At 47.5% G+C, this 23,827-nt stretch overlaps 1 protein-coding gene across 7 annotated transcripts in view; it reads left to right on the top strand.

Moving 5' to 3' along the window:
• The first annotated feature begins 5,895 nt into the window (after positions 1 to 5,895).
• The window catches only part of prkab1a (protein kinase, AMP-activated, beta 1 non-catalytic subunit, a), a 32,524-nt gene continuing 14,592 nt past the window's right edge, over positions 5,896 to 23,827 (top strand). Inside the window, exons 1-8 of one of the 7 annotated variants that reach the window (XM_072497899.1) lie at positions 5,896 to 6,023; positions 9,085 to 9,160; positions 9,767 to 9,973; positions 10,513 to 10,679; positions 12,171 to 12,264; positions 12,841 to 12,955; positions 15,929 to 16,062; positions 21,486 to 21,554. In XM_072497899.1, coding sequence (XP_072354000.1) covers positions 9,800 to 9,973; positions 10,513 to 10,679; positions 12,171 to 12,264; positions 12,841 to 12,955; positions 15,929 to 16,062; positions 21,486 to 21,554 — 753 coding nt within the window. In that variant the 5' untranslated portion in view covers positions 5,896 to 6,023; positions 9,085 to 9,160; positions 9,767 to 9,799. Of the gene's footprint in view, positions 6,024 to 6,140; positions 6,752 to 9,084; positions 9,161 to 9,766; positions 9,974 to 10,512; positions 10,680 to 12,170; positions 12,265 to 12,840; positions 12,956 to 15,928; positions 16,063 to 21,485; positions 21,555 to 23,827 lie in introns of those variants that run through there. The other 6 variants (XM_072497911.1, XM_072497919.1, XM_072497909.1 and 3 more) reach the window with 6 other exon arrangements.

Below are 23,827 nucleotides of genomic sequence, written 5' to 3'. Positions count from 1 at the left end.
TAGTCGAGGAACGGTTGCCACCGCCCGGTGAACCCCTGAGCCGAACCTCTTAATGCATATTTTATCCGCTCCAGTTTTATAAACCCTACCATGTCGTTGATCCAGGCCTCCACACCCGGGGGCTTAGCGTCTTTCCACATAAGTAGAATCCTTCGTCGGGCTACTAGGGACGCAAAGGCCAACACGTCGGCCTCTCTCGCCTCCTGCACTCCCGGCTCATCTGCAACCCAAATATAGCCAACCCCCAGCCTGGTTTGACCCGGACCCCCACCACCTTCAAGATCACTTTTGCCACACCCACCCAGAACTCATGCAATACCGGACATAACCAAAACATGTGAGTGTGGTTCCCTGGGCCGCGCATCTCCCGCACCTATCCTCCACTCCAAAAAATCTACTCAGCCTAGCTCCCGTCATATGCGCCCTGTGTAGAACCTTGAATTGTATCAGGCTGAGCCTGGCACACGAGGACAAAGAGTTTACCCTACTTCGGGCATCTGCCCACAGCCCCTCTTCAATCTCTTCCCCCAGCTCCTCCTCCCATTTTCCCTTCAGCTCCTCTACCATCGTCTCCCCCTCGTCTCTCATTTCCCTAAATATATCTGACACCCTGCCATCACCCACCCATGCCCCCAAAATCACTCTGTCCTGGATCTCTTGCGCCGGGAGCTGCGGAAATTCCCTCACCTGTTGCCTCACAAATGCCCTCACTTGCATATAGCGAAATGCATTCCCAGGTGGCAACCCATATTTTTCTGTCAGTGCTCCCAGACTCGCGAACGTCCCGTCTAAGAACAAGTCCTGCAATTTTGCAATTCCTGCTCGCTGCCAAGATTTAAATCCCCCATCTATCCTTCCCGGGACGGACCTATGGTTGTTCCTTATCGGGGACCACATTGAGGCACCCGTCACTCCCTTATGTCGTCTCCACTGCCCCTAAATTTTTAGAGTTGCCACCACCACTGGGTTTGTGGTGCATTTTTTCAGGGAGAACGGCAACGGCGCCGTCGCCAGTGCTTTTAAGCTAGTTCCCCTACAGGACGCCACCTCCAGCCTTTTCCACGCCGCTCCTTCCCCTTCCCTCATCCACTTACATATCATTGACACGTTGGCGGCCCAATAATAATCACTTAGACTCGGCAGTGCCAGTCCTCCTCTGTCCCTACTGCGCTGCAGGAACCCCCTCTTTACTCTTGGGGTCTTTCCAGCCCACACAAAGCTCATAATGCTCTTGTCCACCTTCTTAAAAAAGGCCTTTGTAATCAGTACAGGGAGGCACTGGAACACAAAAAGAAACCTCGGAAGGACCACCATTTTAACCGCCTGCACCCTGCCCGCCAATGACAGGGGCGCCATGTCCCACCTCCTAAAGTCCTCCTCCATCTGCTCTACCAGTCATGCCAAGTTAAGCTTATGCAAGGTTCCCCAATTCCTGGCCACCTGGATCCCTAAATACCGGAAATCTCTTCTTACCCTCCTCAACGGTAAATCGTCTATTCCCTGCCCTGTTCCCCGGGGTGCATCACAAACAGTTCACTCTTCCCCATATTCAATTTATATCCTGAAAATTCTCCAAACTCCCTGAGTGTCTGCATTATCTCAGACATCCCCTCCACTGGGTCCGCGACATACAACAACAAATCATCAACGTATAATGACACCCGATGCTCTTCTCCTCCTCTAAGTACCCCCCTCCACTTCCTAGAGCCCCTCAGCGCTATGGCCAATGGCTCAATTGCCAACGCAAACAGTAACGGGGACAGGGGACATCCCTGTCTTGTACCCCTATATAGTCGGAAGTGGTCAGATCGTTGCCTATTTGTAATCACACTTGCCACCGGGGCCCTGTACAGGAGCTGAACCCATCTAATGAACCCCTCTCCAAATCCAAATCTCCTCAGTACTTCCCACAGGTAGTCCCACTCCACTCTATCAAATGCTTTCTCTGCATCCATCGCCACCACTATCTCCGCCTCCCCCTCCGGTGGGGGCATCATCATCACCCCCAACAGCCTCCGTATGTTAGCATTCAATTGCCTCCCTTTAACAAACCCTGTTTGATCATCATGCACCACCCCAGGGACACAGTCCTCTATCCTCGTCGCCATCACCTTGGCCAAAAGCTTGGCATCTACTTTCAAGAGGGAAATAGGCCTGTATGACCCGCACTGCAGCGGGTCTTTGTCTCTTTTAAGGATCAGCGATATCGTCGCCTCCGACATCGTCGGGGGTAGTGTCCCCTTTTCCCTAGCCTCATTAAAGGTTCTCGTCAGAAGTGGGGCCAGCAGGTCCACGTATTTCCTATAGACTCCACCGGGAACCCATCCGGTCCCGGGGCCTTCCCTGCCTGCATGTTCCCAATTCCTTTTACCACCTCCTCCACCTCAATCTGCGCTCCCAAATCAGTCATCTCCTGTTCCTCAACCTTCGGGAACTCCAGCTGGTCTAGGAAACGCATCATTCCCTCTTTCCCTTCCGGGGGTTGAGCCTTATATAGCCTCTCGTAAAATACCTTAAACACCCCGTTCACCCTCTCCGCTCCCCGTTCCATCTTTCCCTCCTCGTCTCGAACCCCTCCGATCTCTCTCGCCGCCCCCCCTCTTCCTATGTTGTTGGGCCAGCAGCCGGCTCGCCTTCTCTCCATATTCATACTGCACTCCCTGTGCCTTCCTCCATTGTGCCTCCGCCTTACCAGTGGTCAACAAGTCAAAGTCCGTGTGCAATCTCCATCTTTCCCTGTATAGCCCTTCATCTGGAGCCTCCGCATATTGCCTATCCACCCTCAAAATCTCCCCCAACAATCTCTCCCTTTCTTTACCCTCTTGTTTCCCCTTATGGGCCCTTATGGAGATCAGCTCCCCTCTAACCACTGCCTTCAGCGCCTCCCAGACCACTCCCACCTGGACCTCTCCTTCATCATTGATCTCTAGGTACCTTTCAATACATCCCCTCACCCTTACACATACCCCCTCGTCCGCCAACAGTCCCATATCTAATCTCCAGAGTGGGCGCTGCTCCATTTCCTCTCCTACTTCCAGATCTACCCAATGTGGGGCATGATCTGAAATGGCTATAGCCGAATACTCCGTTCCTGCCACCTTCGGGATCAGCGCCCTTCCCAGGACAAAGAAGTCTATCCAGGAGTACACTTTGTGGTCATGGGAGAAGAAGGAAAACTCTTTACTCCTTGGTCTGGTAAATCTCCAGGGGTCCACTCCTCCCATCTGCTCCATGAAGCCCTTAAGCACCTTGGCCGCTGCTGGCCTCCTCCCGGTCCTAGATCTGGACCGGTCCAGCCCTGGGTCCAGCACCGTGTTGAAGTCCCCCCCGATTACCCGTCTCCAGGTCCGGGATGCGCCCCAGCATACGCTTCATAAAGTTCGCATTATCCCAGTTCGGGGCATATACGTTCACCAGCACCACCGCCTCACCTTGCAATCTGCCACTCACCATCACGTATCTACCCCCACTGTCCATCACTGTGGTCTTCGCCTCAAACAATACCCATTTCCCCACCAGTATTGCCATCCCTCTATTTTTCGCATCCAAGCCCGAGTGGAATACCTGCCCCACCCATCCTTTTCTTAATCTGACCTGATCCGCCAGTTTCAGGTGCGTCTCCTGAAGCATAACCACGTCTGCCTTTAGCTTCTTTAGGTGCGCAAATACCCTCGCCCTCTTAATCGGCCCATTCAACCCTCTCACGTTCCACGTGATCAACCGGGTTGGGGGGCTCTTTACCCGCCCCCCCCCCCCCTCGTCGACTAGCCATCCCCTTTTTTAGACCAGCTCCTCACCCGGTTCCCACGCACCCGCTTATCCCCCGGACGGTGCCCTCCCGTCCCGACCATCCCATCCCGTAACAGCTCCCCCTTCCCCTTAGCAGCAGCAACCCAGTTAGCCCCCCCCCCCCCCTCCGCTAGATCCCTCTCTAGCTTAGTTGCTCCCCCCATATTGCTTCCGGAAGTCAGCAAACTCTGGCTGACCTCAGCTTCCCCCGTTTATCCTTAGCCTCCCATTATGTGAGGCCCCCTCCTTCCTGCGCCCCTTTTTCCCGCCACAATTTCCATACCGCGGGAACAAAGCCCGCGCTTCCCTCTCGGCCTTGCTCCTGATGGCGCAGCTCCCTCCTTCCCCCTCCCCTTCCCCACCGGCGCCCACATTTCTTCGTGTCCCCCCCCCCTTCGAGGGGAAAGAAAATTTGCCCCCATCTGATTCACAGTCCCTTGCCACCACCTCGCTACTTCATTTCAAACACTCATTCTCAAATCTAGTCCAACTTCTCCTCTTCAATAAATGTCCACTCCTCCTCTGCCGTCTCGAAGTAGTGGTGTTTACCCTGGTGTGTAACCCACAGTCTTGCCGGCTGCAACATTCCGAATTTCACTTTCCTCTTGTGGAGCACCTCCTTCTCGCCACCTCCGCACTCCAATCCTGATACACGCGGATCACCGCGTTCTCCCACCTGCTGCTCCGTGTCTTTTTCGCCCATCTCAGGACCATCTCCCTGTCCTTGTAGCGGTGGAACCTCACCACTATTGCTCGAGGTATTTCTCCTGCCTTTGGTCTTCTCATGAGGACTCGGTACGTTCCCTCCACTTCCAGGGGGCCCGTCGGGGCCTCAGCTCCCATTAAGGTATGGAGCATCGTGCTCACATACGCCCCAACGTCCGCTCCCTCTGCCCCTTCGGGAAGACCCAAGATTCTTAAGTTCTTCCTCCTCGAGCTATTTTCCAGGGCTTCCAGTCTCTCCATACACCTCTTATGCATTGCCTCGTTCATCTCCGTCTTCACCTCCAAGCCCTGTATCTCGTCCTCATTTTCGGCAGCTTTTGCCTTCACTCCACGGAGCTCCATCTCTTGGGTCTTCTGCGCCTCCTTTAACCCCTCAATCACCTGCAGCATCGGCGCCAGCACCTCCTTCTTGAGCTCCTCCACACATCGCCGGAGGAACTCCTGCTGTTCCAGGCCCCATACCAACTGACCGCCCTTCGCCGCCATCTTGCTTCTCACTTCCTTCTTTGCCGCTGCTCCAGAGGATCCTCCACAATCTGGTCACGATTATCTCTTCTATCCATTCACATCCGGGGGGACTCCCTTCTATGTCGCCTCACAGTGGGTTTAGCCTTCGAAAATTGCAGTTGGGGCTCCCGATAAGAGCCCAAAAGTCCGTTATAACTGGAGGTGCCGAAACGTGCGACTTAGCTGGTCATCGCCGCACCCGGAAGTCCCAGGATGGAACTTATTGATGTCATCGTGTAGTCGTTTCAGTGATTCTTCGCCGTCGGTCCAAAGGGAAAAAATGTCATCGATGAATCTGGTGTATAACGTCGGTTGAAGGTCCTGTGCGATGAGGCGGTTTTGTTCAAACTTGTGCATGAAGATGTTGGCATATTGAGGTGCGAATTTGGTCTGATTATCATTAGAGTAACAGACCCCATTGTGATTATTGTTAAGAGTATAAACTTTCGGTTTAATTATCATTGGATCAATAAACCCTCAGACTAATTATCAATAGAGTAACAGATCCCAGTGTGATTATCATTAGAGTAATACACCCTCAGTAATGAACCCTGGGACTGTTTAGCACAGGGCTAAATCGCTGGCTTTGAAAGCAGACCAGGGCAGGCCAGCAGCACGGTTCGATTTCCGTAACAGCCTCCCCGAACAGGTGCCGGAATGTGGCGACTAGGGGCTTTTCACAGTAACTTCATTTGAAGCCTACTTGTGACAATAAGCGATTTTCATTTCACTTCATTTCAGATTATCATTGGAGCAATACACCCTCAGATGAATTATCATTCGAGTAATAACAGCTCAGATTCTTTATCATTGGAGTAATAACAGCTCAGTCTGTTTATCTTTGCAGTAACAAACTCTCTGATCGGCCCGTGATGGGCCATTCCGTTGTTCCGGGGACGAAATACTTTGCGGGACCTCTTGGCCGATTCTAATTGGTGGGCTGGAGAAGCAGTGTCCCGCTAGAAACAGTCCGCGGGAGGAGAGTCTCGGAGCGGCAGTTGGTGAGTGACCTTCAGAGTCCGGCGCCGGGTTATTCGGCGGTGGGTGAGGGGGCTGCGGCTCGGCCTCCCGCCCGGCCCGGCCTCCCGCCCCCTGGCAACAGCGGCCTGAGGTGGGACGGGGAGAGGCTGCTCTCTCTCTCCCTCCAGGCCCCTGCTGTTGATTCTCTCTTTAGTCTCGCGGCTATTCTGGGTTAGGCCTCTCTTCATCTGATCCACACAGAACAAAAATAAAATACCGCAACTCTGAAATAAAAACAAAGTGCTGGAAATACTCAGCGGTCTGGCACCCTCTGTAGCCAGGGTTTTGTCTATTTTCCGCTGCCATTATTACCTGTCCCATAGAGAAACAGGTCCACCGTCTAATATCCTTCCATGCCATCCTGGTTCTTCCTTGTACACCACTTACAGGTGTTGTACTTTGCATTATCTTTTCCCAAACACTCCCCTACTGTTCTGTCTAAAATATGTGAGTTTCCTTGATAACCCTGCCTCAAAAAAGTTCCTCCGGACCACTTTCTCAAGCACCTGCTTGTTTGTCTGCTTGGCCGTCGACGACACACATCATATCCGTCCAAGTCCTTTCATTTCAGATGCTCTCATTCGAACCTTGTCACTCTTCTTGATGGTCCAGCTTTCACAGCCGTGCATTGTCATGAACCACACATTGGCTTTCAGAAGATGAGTTTTCATGGTAATCAGGATGCTGTGGTTACTACACCCTCTTTTACGTGAGTTCACAACGTCATGACCCTTGTTAAGTCTAGTCCAAATTTTTTTGGTTGATTGGAACTTACACGATGAGTGACCCAAGATAGTGGAAGATATCAACCTGTTCACGCTGAACTCAGTTAATCAGAATCCTGCAGGTCTTTCCATCCATCCTCATCAATTTTGCCTTGTCGACATTGATCAGGAGATCCTATATATGGTTAACTTGGTCAAGGCAATCCACCAACCCCTGTAGCTTCTCCACGGAGTTAACAAGCAGAATAATGTCACCAGCATATCAAAGATTCAAAACTTGCCACTCTCCAATCAGTATCCCACCTTTATATCTAAGTGTTTCTCCCATAACCCTTTCTGCTAAGATGTTGAATAAATATGGTAAGAGGACGTGTCGCTGTCAAACACCCTTTGTGACTCCACCATTCTGAGAAGGTGCTAGCAACTCTACCCCTAGTTTATTGTTTACGATAATGTCTGGCTAGCGAGTTTATTAAATGCGGTGGGTATCTCATGTTTAACATTATCAACCAGTGTTTCCATTGTGAGACTGAATTGAATGCTTCTCAAAATCAATGAAGCATGTGTACATTGGCTGCTGATGTTCCTTACACATTATGATTGCAAGATTAGTTACTTGAACTAATTCATCTTCCACATCAAAATCCAGCTTGCTCATCGGCAATCTTACTCTCGTCTTGTGCCAAGATGATCCTGAGCAAGATTTTACTAGCATGGGAGATCAAAGCAATTATTCTATAATTTTTTCAGGTCATTTTTCTTCAGAGGCGGGATAAAGGTCGCATCAGTCCAGTCCTCCATGCAATCGCCAGTCTCCCTCGGTGTCAGACATATTCTATACATCCTGTCCTCTACCAATTCTCCTCACATCTTAAGTCAACCTGCCTGTATATTGTCTGGACCTGTGGCCTTAAGTCACCCTGTCTGTATATTGTCTGAGCCCGTGACCTTACAGCTGGTTTGTCTGATGAATGACTCACTACCTCAGCTTGAAATGGAGGAGGCTCGCGTTCGACTTGGCCTTAAATTCCGACTCTCACTCATCCCTGTAAAGTTACTCACGATATTTGCGTCATCGTGCAACCATTTTCTTCACTTCTGTTTCATTCTTGCCAGAAGCTGACTGAATGCAATGTAGGCGAGATTGAAACCTTGGTGAAATTGATCAAACTGTTTGGAAAGGTTTCCGTATATTGCCTTTCTGAATCTCCATTCTTAATGCATCACACATGTCACTTAGCTGCTTTTCTTATCCGCCCACAGCTTTCTTTGAATTCCTGCCTTTAAACCTTTGTAACAATCCACATTCATTACCCTCTTTGCCTCCTTCATGGCTTCAATCAGAGAAAAAAGCCTCCTTAGCTATCCATCCTTTCCATCCCTCAGACAGCACAGATCACGCCATTTACTTTTTTACCTCCAGGTTTGCCAAAGCTCTTCTGCTGTTCTCTTGTCAGCCACCATCTGTCGAGCTTTGAACCGCTTGGTGATTTCTACTGCCCACTGCACTGCCTTATCATCCTTTAGCTCATCTAAATTCAGTTCTATCATTAAAACCTATCATCACTAGTAAATGATGATCAGTGTCACAGTCTGCTCCTGGATATGTCTTACAGTTCTTTAGATGGGATCTCCCATTGCTTTACTACCACATTGTAATCAATCTGATTTTTAGTTTGTCCATTTGGTGAGGCCCAGGTTTACAATCGTTTTTGACCATGTGTTGACCAGAACCAAATCATGTTCTTCACAAGAATCCCAAAGTTGCTCTCGAGCTTTATTCGTCCTGCCTAATACCAAAGGGCCAATTGTTGTCTGGACTCTATCTGTAACCCCAGCACCAATTTAGCATTGAAGTCACCCATAGCTAGCAAAATAGCTTTCTTTGTTTCATCGTCCTTAAAATGTTGTGATAAAAGACTGCAGAATCTTCTTCTGCAGCAGTCGATGCAGGGCTGTGAATTTGAATCAAATAGTTTTGCATTGAGGTACACATCTATGACCCTATCACTGATTGGCTGGAGCCACAATTGGATATAAACCAAAAACTTGTGTACTCCATTTCCCATGCATAGCCTCTGGAGTAAACTAAGGTGTGCCCTTCCAAGGTTGTGAAGTAACGCATTTCTCCCAGCCCACACATACCCACGCCAATTCTCTCCATTTCCTTTGTATGCAATTTGACTTTGCCAAGCTGAAGCATGCTACACACGTTCCATGTTCCAAGTCTGAACATTTTACAAAGTTGAACTGATGTCAGGAGATCACTTTCTTGGCCATTTGATACTGATAATGTTTCCTTTCCTTTTTCTTCCAGTAGCACGTTTTCCAACCCTGTCCGGGTGAGTCAACAGGTGACACGGACCTTGGTTCACTGGGCGTCATCTGAGCCGGTATGAGATCTGCTTCGTATTCATTGTCCATAGTGTTGTTTGGGTAAATAAGCTGGTAGGGCCCCTTGTCTTTCCATCTCGCAGTGAGGAAGCCATTCTCCAGTTGCACTGGACATCTGTCTTCCTGTTGCTACAGGTTGGCCATTGGCACTTAAACCGTGATCATCTGCCCAGTGGTCAGAAAAGCCCGCTGCTGCCCAAGTCTTCACCGCCCATGTTATGCAGCTGCTTTCAGAGTTCCTGTTGAATTGTCCACCTCGTGTAATGCCCTAGTTGGCACTTCAGGAATACTTTCACGACTGCTAGCAGAGCCCCAACAAGCAATCCCCTACTTCTAGTTCACCCATTCACCACATTGAGGTTCAGGTTGGATTTTGAAGGGGTGTGGAGAGAGTAACAGAATTAACATTTCAGGTTTGCGACCTTTCATCAGAACACACTTCTCTCCCTATTTCCTTCCCTCTCCCAGTTCCCCTTCAGCCCTTTGCTCCTCCCCCATCTCTCCCAGCCCCCTGCCCAACCATAACTGTCGTGTCCAGTGACTAATATGTAAACCGCCTGATTGGTTTTTCTCAGATTGACCTTCTTGCTCCTTTTTTTGCGCAGTTCGAAATCTGTTGATGCACTGAGAAAGGAAAGATGGGAAACACAAGCAGTGAACGTGCAGCGATGGACCGTCAGGGGATTCACAAGCCCCCTCGGAGGGACAGCACCGGCAGCTCTATTCATGCCAAAGAACATGATCGGCCAAAAATTCTGATGGACAGTCCGGAAGATGCAGACATCTTTCATGCTGAGGAAATCAAAGTAATGGTATCTTTACAGAGGATACTAGTGTTTTTCCATCCCTGGTGCTGCTATCTGCATGGTTCTAATTTGCTGTGTCTAACTTGTCCCCGAGATCATTATTCGTTTCCGTGTCTAGACAGTGTGTCTTGGCTGGCTACTGAACTAGGGGTGGCGGGGGCAGCACGTCTGAAGTCAGCATGTATGCATGTTGAGGGTGCAGTGAGTAATGGTTGACAGTGGAAACCTTGTTTGATTTATCCCTCACTTAAAGCTTGATGCTAAGGCCGATAATTTCACTGTAAACAGCCACTCCAACTGTTACCCACTCACACAGTGAAGTTCAAATCTGGGACCTTCTGTGGCTCACTACGCTTTGAAAAACCATAGCAATCTCGTGGGAAATGGATTTTTCCCTGAAAGTTTGTAATCAACGGTTTAAAGTTTTAAAAAAAAAAAACATATTTCTAATCTTAAATAATTTGAATCATAAAATGAATTGGAGAGGTTAGCATTAAAAAAGCCAGTGACTGAATAAAATTTCACCATTGTCTCATGATTTCCAGGCCCCAATGGAGAAGGAATACTTTGCCTGGCAGCAGGACCTGGAAGTTTCTGACAAAATTTCCAAACAGGCTCGTCCAACAGTATTTCGGTGGAAAGGGGGTGGGAAGGAAGTTTTCATCTCTGGATCCTTCAATGGGTGGACCAACAAAATCCCACTTAACAGAAGGTAAATGTTTTTCTAATCTCTGAATTTCTCATTATCAACTTGGCACAAGTCCAGGCTGTCGTCTGTGATGGTTACAAAGCAGGCAATGTACACTTTGTACAAAAGGGCTTCCGATTCGGGACTGGGAGAGCAGGAGCTTTTAAGCATGCTACTGAAAACTAGCATGCTGCTTACAGTAAGTCTAGTGTGAATGGCACATGGTGTCCACATGTAGCATAACTCAAGCAGTAAGGCACTTTCCCAAGCTCTTGAAGTATATTTCATTGGTAAGTCACCACGATCCATGGGTATATTTCAGTAGCTTAAACGATAAGAGACATGGGTGTATTGTATTGCACAATGTACACAGTGACATACACTGGGTATATTGTATTGCACAATGTACACAGTGACATACACTGGGTATATTGTATTGCTTAATGAACACAGCGACATACACTGGGTATATTGTATTGTGTAATGCACACAGTGACATGCACAGTGGGATATATTTAATTGGATTAAGTGCACAGTTACAGACATGGGTATGTTTAATGCGTTTGCATAAACAGTTGTACACAAGTAAATTTCATTGTTTAATATGCATGGTGATGTAACCTGAGGTATATAAACATTGGGTAGCAGATGCAGTTACAGACTAGAATATGTTTCATTGGAATGTTTGCACTCATTTGATACAGGATATATTTAATTTGGTAATGTACACCGAGGCAGATAATGCAGAGGCGTATACTAACGCTCCAAGACAAGAGTTCAAATCCCAACAATGGCAACTAGTGGAATTGAAAATCAATTAATTAGATTAATCTGGAATGAAAAGCTGGTCTCCGTAATGATGATGGTGAACCTACTGGATTGTTATAAAAGCTCCCTTGGTTCACTAACGTCTCTTTGGGGGATTCCTGTTGAGAGGGCAATTGTAAAATGCATTTTTAGTGTGTGTAGACCAAGGTGCATATTTTGAGGTTCAGGTGGTCTGCAGCCTGTGTGCTGGTCTCTCTCATTCAAAAACAAATACTTGTGTAAGCTGAGCAGTAATGGGAAACTGCAGAGCCCTGCAATGGAGAATTTCCAGTGAATTCTCACTCTCTCAATGTAACATGACGGAAAAGTGGTGGGGGCCCTTGGGAACCAATGTACTGTGCTGTTTACTCCAATTTTCAAAGGGAGGCACCAATCCCCTACAGGGGTCCCGCCAATCTGCTGGAGAAACCCCAACAGAAATCCCTGAGGTATGTCACCAACATGCCACACTGCAACCAGGGAGAAAAGGTCTGGTACTCACGCAGAATCCCCACCAGAAGGCATGACAAATTTCTGACAATCGAGTCATGCAGAGTTAGCCATAGAGAACAGGCGGAGAGCAGTGTGTTTCCTACCCTATCTACTGCCGAATTTACTGCGTAGGGGGAATTACATACTGACCACTGACTAAGGCATATTTCAATTTCATGGGTTTACTTTCTTCTCTCCCTCTCTCTTTTTCTGTAGTCACAATAACTTTGTGGCGATTCTGGACCTCCCAGAGGGTGAGCATCAGTATAAGTTCTATGTGGATGGTCAGTGGACCCATGATACATCAGAGGTATGATATGGAATTGACATGCTGCAGTTTAAATGTCTTAATTAAACATGCCCAAAACAATGTATATTGTATATGCGCTCATTGTAGTGTCCTGTGCCCTAAACACCTTTTATAGGGTTTGGGCTCTACTGGTCCGTGTTTATGACATGGGGGAGGGGCTGCCCTGATGGAGAATTGTAGAAATAATTCACGTAGACTGCCTTTTAGTTTTCTAATGTGGAGAGATTCACAAATGTACCCAGTGGCCCTGAAGGCAGGGACAGATGAACAGAAACCCGCTGCTGTGCTGAGTCCTTTGGATTTGTTTCCTGAAGCCGGAACTTACTGCCCTTGCAGTTACTATCAGTCTGCAGAGTGGCTGGCCAAAGAAAAAAGGATGTATGGTTTGTGTGTTAATGTGGATAGGTCGCCAGTGAATGATGCTGGCCTTGGGTCTGGATCGCAACGTGATTCCGGCACGTGGAACACACATTAGCATGGTGAGGATGATGGTGTTAAAGGCCTCTGCTATCTGGAGGTTGTAACATTGAAGTGTGCGATTGCTGACAGTTGTAATATGTGCTTTATTGCCCACAGCCCGTTACCACCAGCCAGCTTGGTACCATCAATAATGTTATCCGGGTGACTCAGACTGATTTTGAGGTGTTTGATGCACTGATGGTGGATTCACAGAAATGCTCCGACGTGTCAGGTGGGTCCCAAGTACAATGGGCAAAATGTCAATAATAACAGAAAGAGCCATTGAATATGGTCATGGAATGAGACAGCACAGATGGAGGCCGTTTGGCTAATTGTGTTGTAGTAGATCTTTGGTGGAGCCACCCAATTAATTCAACTCCCCTGTGCTTTCCCCACAACTGTGAAAATTTTCCCACAGCCAATGCTCTTTTGAATGTTACTACTGAATCTGCCTCCACCATTCCTTTCAGGCAGTTAATTCCAGACTCAACAACACATTATGTGAAATAAATTAATTTCCTCAAGTTGCCTCTTGTTCTTTTGCAGTCATCGGAAACGTGTGTCCTCTGGGTTAGCAACCCTCCTGCCACTAGAAGTGGTTTCTCCTTATTTACTTTATCAAAACCATTTGTGATTTTGAAGCCCCTATAAAATCACCTTCTCTCCCAAGGAGAACAATCCCAGCTTTTCCAGTCTCTTCACTTAACTGATATTCCCCATTTCCGGTAGCATTCCAGTAAATCTCTTCTACTTTCCCATTAAGGTTCAACGTCCCAGCTTGTGTAATCTGTGCCTCTCTTAATAAATCCAAGGACCCTGTGGGGTTTAATCTGTCACCTTCAAAGACATGTGTACATACGATGCCTGGTCTCTGTGCATGCATATGTTTTAAGTTCATGTTGCCTCTCCTCATTCCTCCCAAGATGAATCCCTTCATACATCTTTCCATTAAATTTCATCTGTCGTGTGTCTGCCCAGGTCGCCTGTCTGTGTCCTCCTGAAATCCTCTTAACTATTCTTGTGTCATCTGCAAACTTGAAATTACAGCTTGTATACACAAGTCCAGGGAATTAATATATATCAAAAAGTTGTAGTCCAATATCAACCCCCATGTACACCTATTGATTCACCACTACTCTCAACACCTTAACCAATTTTAAATCCACACTGTCACTATCCCTTTAATCCCAGTTGCTTTAATATTACTGCCAATTTTATTATGTGTTTACTTTCAAACATCTTTTGAAAGTCACGTATAGATCCACCACATTCGTTTCTGATATCAACCTTCTCCGCTACTTTATCTAAAAGCTCAATCAGGTTAGTCAAACAAGGTTTACCTTTAACAAATCAGTGCTGGCTTTCAAGTATTTGCCTATACTTTTCACAATGCTAATTAATTATGTCCCTGAATATTGTCTTTGAATGTTTACCCATCACAGGCTGACCAACCAATAGGTGCTAGGTTTATCCCTAGTTTCTTTTAGCATTTGCAATCCTTCAGTCCTCGAGCATTACCTCCACACACAAGGTGGATTAGAAGATTGTGGCCAGAGTCTGCATTTCCTCAGTAAACTAGAATGCACCCATTCTGGACTGTCGAGGTCTACTGATATTTTAATTGCCTCCTGTTTATCTATTTTTATCCCATCTAATAATGTGATTGGCACCTTCTTTACTGCTAAATTTGCAGCATTCTCTGCTCGAATGAACAGTATATTATTCATTTAATACCTTTCTTACAAGAAAATCTACGATTTGATCCCTAATTTGATTCCTTTGCCTATAGTTTTACTATTTATATGTTTACAAAACATTTCTGCATTTCCTTTTATGTTAGTTGCTAATCTCTTATCTTCTCTCTTTGCCCCTTATCCTCTTTTAGGTATCCTCTGTGCGTTCTACTTTCAATTTGATTTCGGTTGCATTATGAAGTTTACAATTGTTATCGGCCTCCTTTTATCCATTTCATTTTTAACGTTTATATCTTTAATCATCCAAAGAGCCCTGTCTTTCCACCAATTTCTTTTTAAAATTTGTTTCTGGGATATGAGTATTGCTGGCAAGACCAGCATTTGAATACCATCCCAAATTGTCCATGAGAAGGTGGTGGTGGGCTGCCATCTTGAATCACTGCAGTCCATGTGGTGTAGCTTGACCCACAGTGCTGTTAGGGAGGGAGTTCCAGGACTTTGACCCAGCAACAGTGAAGGAACCATCGTTCCAAGTCAGGATGGTGTGTGATCCGAAGGGGAACTAGCTGCTTTGTTCTTCCATGTAGTAGAGGTTGTGCGTTTGGAAGGTGCTGTTGAAGGAGCCTTGGAGAGTTGTTGCAGTACATATTTTACACTGTACTATTCTGTATCCAAACCATCTCCTCTTCTGAGGTCCTCTATTATTCAATTACTGCTTTTGATTACCAGCTTTTGATTTCAGTCCACCCACGCAGTCCCTTTTAAACTCAGAGTCACCCCTCCTCCTGTTAGTATTTTTATGCTTGATTGAATTTATCCCTTTTCCATAACTATTTGAAACCTGATATTGTGATCACTATTTCCCAAATGCTCTTCGACGCAAACATGCTTCACTTGCCCCAGTTCATTCCCAAGCCCTGTTTTTCCTCAGTGTGCCAGGAACACACCATGATCAAGAAAGTTCTCTTGTAAACATTCCAAGAATTGCTCCCCCCCCCGCCCTTCACCATATTACTATCCTAGTCTATATTTTCCCTAGTATCACTACTATGTAATTTGTCTGGAAATTTGCTTTTCCTTAATTCAAGCCCCAACTACGTCATCCCTCTTCAATGCTATGATAGTTTCTTTAGTCAATACTGCCACTGTCCCTCTTTTAATTCTTTCTTATCTTTCCTGAATGCCTTGTATGCTCCCAATCATCTCCTGCTTAGAACTGGACCTATGTAATTCCTATCATTTCATAATCCTATGTGGCGAATTTTGTCTACAGCTAGCCTATTTTATTTACCATGCTCGGTGCATTTACATGCGTAAACACCAAATTGATCTTGGACTGTTTAGCATTAGCCCCTGTCTGATGATCCTATTTGTGCACTATCCTTTACTCTTGTTCTATTTACTCCCCTAGCCGGCTGTACACGTTATTTCTGCTCTCCAATTTAGATCCATGCACAGCTTCTCTCATCCATCTCAATGCTAGTGTAATTGAAACAATTTACTTTCCTTAGATCTGTCAAGCTCTCCCCCCGGCCCGTATCATCAGGATCCTTATGTGTACAAACCTGAGGAGAGGATAAAAACGCCTCCTATTCTGCCGCCACACCTGCTCCAGGTCATTCTGAACAAGGACACAGGTATTTCAGTGAGTAAAAACTACTTTTATTTGCATTGAGTTGAGATTTGGTACCAGTCACTGTGGATAATCCTTTACAGCAACATTTATAGATTAGTTTTAGCTCAATATTGCTGGGTTTGCGAAATGGACATAATCTGATGGGCCAGCTTTCTATCAAAATATTCCAGTTAACAGACCTGGATATCTGGAGTAAGTGTGTACGGTTAATGCACAAGTTGCTATGTGCATGAGCCGGAAGCTGTGTACAGGTGCCCTGATTTTAACTCAGGGCAATGAGATGAGTTAAAACTTCCGGCTCCAGAAATTAGGCCAAGGATATCTTAACTCCTGGGCCACCAAGTCAGTGGGAAAAGATGGCCAATTGCAAGGGAGTCCTTGGACACAAGGTGGTTGTGTGGGAGTGGGTTTCCTTATTGGGCCTAGGGGACCGCTTCTCCTTCCAACAAAAGTGAGGTCTTCTTGGCCTCTTCCTGACTGGTCTTTTCCTGCTGTGGCTTCCCCACTCGACATGCAGATGTTAGAAAGTGCAATGAATATCAATGGAATTTCTCTGACACCATGAGGATGTCCCAAAGTACTTTACAGCCAGCGAATCAGTTTTGAAATGTCATCACTGAAGGAAAGGTGTCCTTACTGTTCACACAAGTTAGAATCGATCGCAGTAAAATCCTGGATGATCTTAACCTACCTGGCTCCCATCATATTGGTGACTTAAATCCTCCTCCATTGTCTGACATTGGCCAGTGTTGAGTATTCGAGTCTGGAGTTGTCTACATTAGAACAGTTACATGATACTAAATATGTGTACTGGGTACAGTCTATGCAAACTGGGATGTCTCTGACTGTGGGCATGTGTGACTTAATGAACCTGAACCTGTGTACATGTGCTGGGCACTCTTGTGTACGAGCTTGTGCCTGTTTATGTTTGTTGCAAGTGTGAACATATGAACCAACTTGCTAGGTGCTAAATGCACTCCTGCAGCCTGTGTTCTAATGTTTGCAGCTCCCAGTTCCTAGCCCTTCAAGGACATTCTGGATTCATTCCATTGTAACCTAACAAATAGCTGACCAATCCAACCATTAAATTCACAGAATCCATCTATTGTCTCACTTGAGAAACATTTATCCAATGGATCCTTTCATCTGTTTACAGAACCCAGGATTTTGGTTTCATTTTTCATTCAACACAGCCATCATCATTTTCTATGCTAACTGGGGAACAGTGTTGTCCATCGCTGAGTTAGCACTGTCTACAATACCATCCTCTCCCACATTGAAAAGCTATGAAGCAATCATTATACACTTGCCAAATCACTAAATATTAGAGCATAGGACTGGCCCACTGGACTCGTCTAGGACAATGCTCCAGCAATCTGCTATGACCCCACCCTCCACCACCCCTGCTTCCGAGAGCTGTGTGCTCCAATGCCCCCTCCCCTTGTGAGTTGTCTGCACTGACACCCCCATCCCGGGTGCTATTTGCTCTGAACCGCCTCCCCTCTCCCCGGGAGTTGTCAGCCGTGGCACCTCCACCCCCAGTGCTATCTGCCCTGAACCACCCCCTGGGTCCTATATGCTCCGAACCGCCTCCCCTCTCCCGGGAGTTGTCTGCTCTGTCCAACCTAAGATACAGTGAATGTTTTGAACCTGCCCAAGTAGGCTCAAACTCTCTCTGCTCTGTTCTGATTGCCTGTGCTGGATTAAGGATCGAATAAAGCTAGTTTAGCTGCTGTGTATCAGAAGGTGTCAATCGACATCCGGTGACGGGGATGTGCTGAATGGACGTGTGAAAGATGGCTCTCCTCCTGGAAACTTGAAATTAGGCACTTTTAACCCAAATATAGACGGCTAAACTCGGGGGGGGGGGGAATAAACCCCACCCTCCTCCAATACCACCTCAATGAACAGGGCATGCCAAGCAACGACCTGAGGAGCCGAAAGGACGACAGAATCAGCAAAAGTCTAGGGAGGAAGATTTAGATGATGACAAACACACGGGGTGACGAGGAATCGGCCACAGGACGGACCACCAGGACATATGCCAGGCTACCCCCCCGGTAAATGTAACACAAGAGCTCCGATTGCACAGAGACACGGCAAATTAGAAACAATGGTGGCGCTGATGGCAGCGGTTGCGGAGGCGCTGTCCCCCTTCAAGCGGCGCTGGAAAAACTGAAACGGCGACTAGTGACACAGGCAACTATCAGAAGGCTTGAGAAGGCTGCGACTGGTCAGAGTGAACGGATCGTCTCGCTGGAGATGGAGATGGCAAGGTTGGTGGTGACACAAGGGACTCTGAGGGGGAAGGTTAAAGACGAAGAGAACCAGTTGTGCCGTCAAAATCTCCGCATTGTAGGCCTACCAGAGGGTACCGAGGGCAGGAACCCTACAGAGTACATGGCCCACATGGTGGGCAAACCTGTTGGAAGGGAAAGCTTCCCCAAACCTCCAGAAGTGAACAGAGCCCACAGGTCACTCCGGCCAAAGCCGGGGAGCAGCCACAGGCCATCATCGCCACACCACCAGAACCAAAACTGGGAAAATATCCTGAATGGGACTCAGCACCTACGGTTCTGTAAGTGGGAGGGACACTCAATTCGTGTGTACCAGGACACTGGGCCAGACCTGGCCAAGCACCAGGCCAAGGTGGCCCTTATACAAGAACAACAGCACGGTAGCATTGTGGATAGCACAATTGCTTCACAGCTCCAGGGTCCCAGGTTCGATTCCGGCTTGGGACACTGCCTGTGCAGAGTCTGCACATCCTCCCCATGTGTGCGTGGGTTTCCTCCGGGTGCTCCGGTTTCCTCCCACAGTCCAAAGATGTGCGGGTTAGGTGGATTGGCCATGATAAATTGCCCTTAGTGTCCAAAATTGCCCTTAGTGTTGAGTGGGGTTACTGGGTTATGGGGATAGGGAGGAGGTGTTGACCTTGGGTAGGGTGCTCTTTCCAAGAGCCGGTGCAGACTCGATGGGCCGAATGGCCTCCTTCTGCACTGTAAATTCTGTGATAAACAACGTGCGGTTTGGGCTGCTGTAGCCTGCCAAACTTGACTTTGCAGGGTAAGGAGTACTACTTCACCGCACTGGCAGAAGCAGACAAATTTGTGCATGTCACCAGCAGGGAACCAGAATCCTAGTTACATCGGTTTAAAAAGAAGAGACAATTTGCGCGGGACAGATCTGCCTCGTCTTCAATCTGACTGAGGTTCAGGAAGGCGAAGGTGAGAGCGGTAGGACACAGAATGGGGTGAGGAGGGGGAATGGGGGGAAAGAAGCACAATGGTTGGGGGAATGGTTGGGATCGAACGCGAGCCACTGGAGGGGGACCTGAAGATGAAGCGGTTCCTTGATGGACTGGACATGCCTGTCTTGGGGGAAGATAGGGGACGGGGCCTGGAAGTACTATTAGAACTGGGAGAAGTCATGGAGAGTATTAACTCCATGCAGGCGGGGAAAGTGCCGGGACCAGATGGATTCCCGGCAGACCTATACAAAATACTCGCGGCAGCATTGGCCCCGCACCTGCGGGAGATGTTTGCAGACTTGCTCGCAAGTCGCACCCTACCACCAACGCTGGCACAGGCTTCAATATCGCCAAAAAAGACAAAGACCCAACTGAGCGCTGGTCCTACAGACCCATCTCACTACTCAACTTGGATGCAAAGATCCTGGTGAAGGCCTTGGCAAGGCGCCTGGAGAATTATGTGCTGGAGGTAGTCACGGAGGACCAGACAGGCTTTGTAAAGGGTACACAGCTGACAGAACATCAGCTGCCTGCTAAACATGATAATGACCCCATCTGGGGCGTGAACACCAGAAGTGATCATCTCTCTGAACGCTGGAAAGACCTTCGACGGGGTCGAATGGAAGTACCTCATAGAGGAATTGGAATGGTTTGGGTTCGAAGCAAGGTTCACCTCTTGGGTGAAACTACTGTACAGTGCTCTCATGGTGAACGTACCGACAAACACCACCAGTTCTAAATACTTCTGGCTGCACAGTGGCGCGAGACAGGGATGCCCGTTATCCTCGCTGCTGTTTGCTCTGGCACTCAAGCCACTGGCGGTCGTCCTCCGAGCAGCGAAGGGATAGAGAGCATAGAGCCTCACTCAGGAAACATCCTGAGATACATTGAGGTCAAAACCATTCTCTTAAGGAAACAGAGACTTACCCCCAGATACCAGGACACCCAGTAGTAGAAGAATTGCTGGACGTGGGCGACCGAGGGAAGGGAAACTGTGTGGGCATGTATGGACGACTGTTGGAAGAAGTATGCTACTCCCTGGACGAGAGAAGGGAAAATGGGAGGAGGAACTAGGCAGAGAGATGGGGGGAGGACTCTGGATCGTAGGACTACACAGGGCGAACTTCACCTCCAAGTGTGCAGGGCTGAGACTGATGCAACTGAAGGTGGTGCACAGAGCGCACCTAACCAAATCCGGGATGAGAGGGTTCTTTCTGGAGGCAGAGGACAAATGCAAATGTTGCCAGGGAGGCCTGGCTAAACACGCCCACATGTTCAGGGCCTGCTCCAGACTTGTCAGGTACTGGACTACCTTCTTTGAGGCCATGTCCAGAATTGTGGGAATGAAGGTGGAGCCATATCCAAAAGTGGCGGTCTTCGAGGTTTCATGTCAGCCAGAACTCTTCATGGCGAGAGGGGCCGAATCCCTAGCCTTTGCCTCCTTGATCGCCCGCCGGAGAATCCTGCTCGGCTGACAATCAGCAGCAGCACCAAAACTGCAGACCTAGCGGAATTTCTCAGGCTGGAGAAAATACAATTTGCCATCCGGGGGTTGGAGGAAGGTTTCCACCAACTTGTTCCAAGAGCGGTTCGTAGCCTGCAACCAGTAGAGTAAGAAGGGGGGCGGGGGGCACGAACGAGCCAAGGGACAAAGAGGAAAAGGAAGAGGGGTGGGGAGAGGGAAGGGAGGGGCACGAACGAACCAAGGGACAAAGAAACAGGGAAGGGCGGGCAGAGAAAGGGGGAGGCGAAGGCACGCAAACAGAACAAGAGGCACACGGGACAAAGCCACAGGGAACTGGTCCGAGGGCAAGCTGAAGCCCAAACCATACTTTAATAAATGCTTGTAAATACATGCTCTGGCCTTACTGGGAGTTGTAACATGTGTATGCCGGCTAAATGGTGGTACGGCAACAGCTTGTAAATGCATCTGTTGGTTTCTGTTTTTGTTTCTCTTTTCCTTTTTTTGGGGCGGTTTTGTCATGTGTTACTGATGAATCGTTAAATATAAGTTGTGAAAATCCAATAAAAACATTTATTGAAAAAAAGGAAAGGTGTCAATCATGGCAGACTGATAATCCGGCCCCTTTTCTACTGTCAATATCGCAAGAGCAGCTATGATTAGAGGCCAGGATGTTGTGGAGGAGGCCTGGTTCTCAGCCTTTTCTCTTTGCTCTTACAGTGTGATCCTGCATTGCTGCCAGAACCAAACCACGTCATGTTGAACCATCTTTACGCTCTGTCCATTAAGGTCAGTATTGCACCATCTACTCTACCAATTTGCTGTTCAACCCATCCATTTGACACTCATCTCACTGTGTCTGTTCACTTCCAACCTCCACGTCATTCACTCCCTATTCCTCTCTTCATCCTGTGACCCACTGTATCTTTCAAGTATTTTAAGGAGAGTTTGTTTCCGGGGCACAGGATGTGGGACTGTTCGGTTATGAGTTCACCAGAATGAGCAGAAGTACTTCAAAATGCTTCACAGCGCCAGTGTCCCAGGTTTGATTCCTGCTTGGGTCACTGTCTATGCGGAGTCTGCACGATCTCCCCGTGTTTGCGTGGGTTTCCTCCGGGTGCTCCGGTTTCCTCCCACGAGTCCCAAAAGACGTGCTTGCGAGGTGAATTGGACATTCTGAATTCTCCCTCTGTGTACCCGAACAGGTGCCAGAATGTGGCAACTAGGCGATTTTTACGGTAACTTCATTGCAGTGTTAATGCAAGCCTACTTGTGACACTAATAAATATTATTGTCAATTTTTCAAATGTAAATCTCACAGTAAGGTTCAAATGAAAACATGTTTTACTTCCATTAATCTTACAATTCAAATAATACAAACAAAATGAAAAATCAGCCGAAAATCTTTAAAGCATGAAGACTGCAGTTCTGTCTTTCTGGTCTCTTGATAACTGGGCTATTCATAGAATCCCTACAGTGGAGAAGGAGGCCATTCGGCCCATTGAGTCAGCACTGACTCTCCGAAAGAGCACCCTACCCAGACCCAATCCCCCCGCCCCATCTCCGTAACCCCACATAAACTTTGGACACTAAGGGGAAATTTAGCATGGCCAATCCACCCAACCTGCACATCTTTGGACTGTGGGAGGAAACCAGAGCACCCGGAGGAAACCCACGCAGCCATGGGGAGAACGTGCAAACTCCACACAGTCACCCAAGGCCAGAATTGAACCCGAGTCCCTGGCTGTGTGAGGCAGCAATGCTAACCACCGTGCCACCCCTTATTATTCACTGCAGTATTCCAGTGAACCCAACTAATCAAGTTTCATTGATTAGATTATGGATTACTCATTATCCATCGTTTGTGTTCTATCAAATTATCTAAAGCATGCTATTTTGAAAGGATTGGTATAAGAAATACTGAGAGAGATGGGAAAAACCCTTCCTGCCTCCCCACTGACTCCCTCATATCCTCCATTCTATACCAAATTCCTTTAGACACTTTGCTTCTCCCATTCCATAGTCCGTCCACCCTCTCCTCTAGTTTGTACACCTCTCCCATTATGCATCGCATCCTTACACATGCTTTTCGCTCTTAAGTGTTATTTAATGTGACTCAGAAGATCAGAGATTCAAAGCCAACTGCATACCTTTCGCATCAAACCTGATATTCTTTGCTGCGCTGTTTGGATACGATTAAACCAGACTTGGACTTGTCTAACTCTTCAGGTTCTCTGGCACTTTTTTGGGGAAAAAAAGCAGGATATACTCCCAGGTGTCCTGACCAATACATTATCCCTCAAGCAAAACCACCCGAACAGATTCATTGCTTATTTCTCTCCACTGCTGATTTTGGAATCTTGCTGCAAACCAATTGACTACTAGATATTTTTTTTATTCGTTCATGGGACTGGGCGTTGCTGGCTGGGCCAGCGTTTATCGCCCATCCCGAATTACCTTTTGAGGGGGCGGTTAAGAGTGAATCACGTTGCTGTGGGTCTGGAGTCACATGTAGGCCAGACCAGGTAAGGATTGCAGATTTCCTTCCCTCAAGGACATTAGTGAACCAGATGGGTTTATATCGACAATGGTTCCATGGTCATCATTAGACTTTTAATTTTGTGGAATTCAAATTTCACAATCGACAGTGGTGGGATTTGAACCGGGTCCCCAGAGCATTACTCTGGGTCTCTGGTTTACTAGTCCAGTGACACTCTGCCAGCGCCTCCTTCAGATTTACGCGTATTCCAACTCCATCTACACTTCAAAAGTACTTTATCTGTAAAGTGTTTCAGGACATTCCACAGATATATAAGTGACTATATATTTGCAGCTTATTTCCCCCCCCAGTTGAAAAGTTTGCTGCAACTTTCACAGACCCTGCACCTGTCTCCAACTCTGCACAATCCTCCCTCTCTTGCACATCTTCCGCTTTCCATCCCCCATTCTGTACTCTACGACCCCCTCCTTTTTTTCATGCTTTCTATTCGATTCTGCATGATGTCCAAACTCATCCTTTTTTAATTGTACAGTGATAGACTTCGGCTTCTGTATTGAAAGTA

The sequence above is a fragment of the Scyliorhinus torazame genome, chromosome 1 (genome assembly GCF_047496885.1).
Source record: "Scyliorhinus torazame isolate Kashiwa2021f chromosome 1, sScyTor2.1, whole genome shotgun sequence".
Taxonomy (NCBI): domain Eukaryota; kingdom Metazoa; phylum Chordata; class Chondrichthyes; order Carcharhiniformes; family Scyliorhinidae; genus Scyliorhinus; species Scyliorhinus torazame.
This window is presented reverse-complemented; position numbering and strand designations above follow the sequence as displayed.